This window comes from Sphaeroforma arctica, assembly GCF_001186125.1.
Source record: "Sphaeroforma arctica JP610 unplaced genomic scaffold supercont1.532, whole genome shotgun sequence".
Taxonomy (NCBI): domain Eukaryota; class Ichthyosporea; order Ichthyophonida; genus Sphaeroforma; species Sphaeroforma arctica.
Window position 1 is genome coordinate 7747 of NW_014040026.1, and position 5217 is coordinate 12963.

At 42.8% G+C, this 5217-nt stretch overlaps 1 protein-coding gene across 1 annotated transcript in view; it reads left to right on the top strand.

The window, feature by feature from the left end:
* SARC_07022 (hypothetical protein) overlaps positions 1–5162 on the top strand; it is a gene marked incomplete at both ends in the record, with an annotated part of 11977 nt that extends 6815 nt beyond the window's left edge. Inside the window, 4 exons of the mRNA XM_014299039.1 lie at positions 447–574; positions 1693–1814; positions 2703–3191; positions 4233–5162. Of these exons, the coding sequence (XP_014154514.1) occupies positions 447–574; positions 1693–1814; positions 2703–3191; positions 4233–5162 (1669 nt within the window). The remainder of the gene's footprint in view (positions 1–446; positions 575–1692; positions 1815–2702; positions 3192–4232) is intronic.
* Between the last annotated feature and the right edge of the window lie 55 nt (positions 5163–5217).

Sequence of the window (5217 nt, forward strand, 5' to 3'; positions counted from 1 at the left end):
CACACACACACACACACACACACACACACACACACACACACACACACACACAAACACACACACACACACATATATACATATATCTGACGCGCATAGTACACTAACTCCTTGGGGGCTATTTTATATTGCTGCATTATAAATTTACGCAGTGCGACATCGTGCGAGACTAAAAGAGAGGCGTTGCTTTTGGATAGAATTCGGGTTATGCATACTCTGATTTTGCAGCCGGTTCCTTTATACACAACTGGTCGTTTCACAGCAATTTTAACTAATACATGAACTTGTATATACAGACCCATTTCACATGCATCTCCACCGAAAAATACGCTAATATATAGTCATCCCCTTTGCATGAATGCCACCCGATGTCTTTGCTAAATCGAAACAATCCACTACCCGTATCTCGCAAACAAACCTGTATTAATTTGAAGCAATTGACACTACAGGAAGGCGCATATAGTAGCAGCGGGACACCGCCAACGCGGCACCACTTTGGATCTTGGGGTTTCTAACGGGCGTGTTACGAAAAAGGCGCGGCACAGCAAAAGTACGCAAAAGCCGACAACAACAGCTGGTATGTACGACACCGTTAAATTGGTATATACGTCATTAACCAGTTGGTATACAATAGCGCAGGTATTCGATATGTACAACCACAGGCAATTTGTGTGCGTAGTTTTGGACAACTGGTGTGCACGATAACTGGCATTGGTATGTACGACAGAGGACAATAGCTTTATAGGGCATCAGCCAAATGGTATGCTCAACAACATACCTTTAGTATGTATGGAAACAGCCTGGCTGGTACATGCGACAACAGGGAAGTGGTGTGTACGACAAGGTAGAATTTGTGTATATGACAACAGACTATTGGTAAGTACGAAAGCACATATTTGGTATGTGTTATCACAGGCAATTAGTATACAAGACAGGCGGGTAATTGGCCTTTACGGCAACAGCCATTTGGTGAGTGCAAAAACTGCCGATTGTATGTGTGACTATCGAAACGTGTATGTGTGACAACCAACAATTGGTAAGTACGACAACATTAAGCAAGATAATCTACATGAGGAGTTATAAAACGGTTCTTGCAATAAGAAAAACCCTTACGTTGTAGACGCATGACATCATACAACGCATATTCCGGATGCTTCAAATTAAATCCCCCAAAAAAAAAGATACGGATCAACACGAATCATCTCAGAAGGGTAGTCGCAGCATGTAATAATTATCTGTGGAATACACGAGAAACTCAATACACGTTTCAACTAAGTTCTCGACACCAAATTTTCCTTCAAACAAATAATACTCCGTGGGAAGTTTACAACGGGAGAGAATCTCCCAGATACAGAGTGCTTGCGTGTGGATTATGGAGTAGATATTGCCGTGGGGAGTGATACATTGATACAAAATTGGATGTATTTGTCTAGGCTTTTGTACTGTGAATGGTACAAATGTGGAGCATTTCAACCCAGAAAGCTTTAGTGGACACCAACTGGTTCCCAATGTGCAGACCTGGCCGTCATAAGCAAATCTTGGTTACTTAAGGCAATTGCAAACACCATATACTGTGCACTATATTTCGCGAGTTTGCATATGTTTATACGTCAAGTAGATATTGCAACCGCTCTCAAGGAGTTGTATATTTGCTAACGTCGATTGCTTGTACGCGCAATTATCGAGGTTCTCCAGTTCCGACCGTTCCGATATCGTCCCGATTTTTACGCCTGCGCACGGATGGTGCCGAAGTAACAGATGACAACGACGAGGACATCGAAGTAAAAATGTTCTCGCCCGCAAGAAAAACGCCACAGGTATGGCTCAAGATGCAGGATGCCAACGATAAAATTAAAACCATTTCGGGTTCACACAGAAAAGGTTGCTGTATTTTGCAAGCATGATGCGTTCCTCTTTGTTATGAGGTTTGGTTTCACGAATCTGCAAGTATCTATAGTATGAACATATTCTCTTATCTTGAAAGTGTGTCTATATTTGTCGTGATTTTCCATCGAATATACGTTTGAGGTCAATTGAGCGTAGATAACATCCGCACGGCTGTCTTGTACTCACATATATATTGGAGCTGTGTACATAGAGACGTATCTCTATTTTGTACTATACCTTGCAATATTGATAAAAGCTAATCCTTTTTGGGGTGAATATAAAAGTACCCAGTTGTTGTATACGACTCTTCATCTATCAATTCCATTTAAACTTTAAAATCCAAACATACCGAGAACAGGCACCAGTATACCTCGCTACAAAATTTCGCATATGCAAGAGGAGCTTTGATTTCTGCTCAGAAATATGTCATTGTTGAAAGGATATTCAGTCCCTATTCTAAACCCATTGCCTCGATTTTCTTTGCGATTTGTTCAATAGAATCCAAAACAGTCCGAGAAACGGCAGCACCACATCTCAACAGTTTGTACCTGACAATCATATCAGGAGAAATTACTTTTCCTTTATAGATACTACTTAATCATGGGCAACATATGCATTACCTTCCTTATAGTTGAGGTTTAAATTTCCTGCCCAATTTTACGCACGAGAAACAGCAGCACCACATCTCGCCAGTTTGCACCTGACAATATCAGTAGAGAGTTATCTTCTCTATAAAGCTATTATGTAAGTACAGACAAGATATACATTGTATTTTTTGTATTTAAGCTTTTAGTTTTCTTCCATTTTTTCCCCAGCAGAACCCCCCACAATCCGAGAAACGGCAGAACTACATCTCCTCCAGCGCGCCTGTGACAACTAAACAACCACCTGCACCCATGCGCACCAAACGAACGAAGACGATGGACACCACAAGGAGTGTCACATTTGACATGTGCATGAAGGAGATACGGGACACTACCACGGATGAGAGCAGTGTGTATGGGGTGACGGACGCTACCGGGGATTTGGGGTTACTCAATACTACGGCAGAAAACACCAGTGTTTATGAAATGAAGGATACTACTTTGGATCCGGAAACACTTGGTACTACGGTAAACGATATATGTAAAAACGGGGTGATGGATATAGCTATGGATCAGGAGACGCATGGTATCGCGGCAGATGACATCAGCGTCAATGAGGTGGATGACACGACCATGGGGTTGGTACTGGATACAACAATGACAGAGATACGAGGCATGCCCCAGTGCACATCGCAGAGGGTTGACATACGCTCCAACTCATTGGTAAGTATGAATTATATATTATACAATAATCAGCCCGTGTACCTGGATGAGAAATATCAAAGGTTGAGAATTAACGGACGATCTAATTTGTGGGAAAGCGATACAACACAGCAACCAACCAGTGTTCCTGGTTGGTAGAAGTAATGTAGACAGAACGCAATACACGCTCTGAATAATATTATACGTCAAGGGTTAGACAACAATGTGAATGGTTGATTTTTTACGTATACTTGCTGTAGTTAGCAATTTGAGGGGTTACGTACATTTCCGTACATTTCTGTTGGTATTATCCGTAGAAGATATTTACATTCTTCACTGCTTCGGTTAGTAAACAAATTGCAGAGGGTTGATGCACGCTCCAAGTAATATTATAGGTTGGATTAGTAGATAATTACAAAGCCAAAGGGTCAACGAACGCTCCGAGTATTATACTAAGCGAAAGATAGGCACACGCTCCGGCTTTCCCATAACACACAATGAATGTACCGATCAATCAAAGTGCTTGGTTGATAATATTATGGGCAGAGGGTTAGTTCACGCTCCGAGGAGTAGGCAAAACATTAGATATATGCTCGGATCTTCCGTTTGTTTTTGTATGACAGATAGATACTAGATATTGTACTTGTCTGGCAGTGTAATAGACAGGGATATCACACGCTCCGAGTATTATTGCAGAATAAGGAATAGCACGCGTTCCGATATATCGGTAGACACACATTCTGCATATTCCAATGCGAGCGTATTAGCAGTGATAAGGTAGGAGTTGTGCTCGTGAGCGTAGATGGCTAAGTATTAGTTTACTTCAGGATTAACTCGGGTGTGATGTTTACTCCAGGGGTATCAAGGTCCTATATGTGCCAGAATAGAACAAAACAAGGTCATCAAATATATTCTTACTGTGTTGGCTCATGGTTTGTTGCTGAGCCTTTGAATCGCAGTTCGTGGCAAAGACTTAATGATGGGGACTAATATCAGTGACGCACTTTATTATTAATCCATGTTCTATTACTACAATAAATTCGTTTGCATCGTAAACTACAGCGATTCGCCGCATATATAGAGGGCAACGTCCCGGTCTCCACCAGCATCGACCCGGTTCTAAAAAAAGCACAATCAATATCCAATACTACCGTTTCGAATAACCAAGCCGATGAAAGAACACACCCGCCACTTGGTATACGGGACACAAACACAGAACAAGCAGTAAACACTCGTACTGAGGTGCAGGCACAACACACACATATTAACGTAGCCAATACTGCACAACATCAGGTAGTTGATGAAGGCTATGGTCGTACACATGCACAACTACCTGTGAACGGCCACGGTGACAACCAACAACGCACATTCACAGAAGGGCAGGACGACAAGCAAGGGCAGACATCTTCTAAAAGCTCTAACGATTCAAATACGTACACACATGCGAGAGGCCTAAGCAATAGACAGCACAGCTTAGCAAGCCCAAAGAGTGCCGGCGAGTATCAGACTCTCGCGCAAGTGCAGACGAGGAATGAGATGGGTGATAGTGTATCTGATATGGAGCAGACGAGTAATATAACTTCCTTTTTTGCTCCTGCTATTGACAGACAGATGACACCACAACACGCACCCACACCCACACGGACACCACACAAGACAGTCACGCAAACATCTACGGATAGACCGCATCAGGCGCACGTACACGCCAAGACCTCGACACCCACGCTTACGGATATGGGATTGAACACCCCTGTAGATTCCGCACACACACAACACGGAACAAACACACAGATTAATATGCCCAACGGGAAAGCTGGCATATTGGCTGGGGATGTGATTCCTTCAAACGGAAAGAGATATGGTGATGGCAAGTACGAGCAAATGATTCTCCGAGGTGAGGAGGAGTGCCACTACACTCAGGCATACTATGGCGATCAGAGGTTTGTCAGGGTGGAGGGGGGGGGGTGGGGTGTTGAAGTTTTTGCTTGGTGAGTGTCAGTAAAGATCTAAATCTGGCGAGCTATATATATATATATTTGTAGCATAT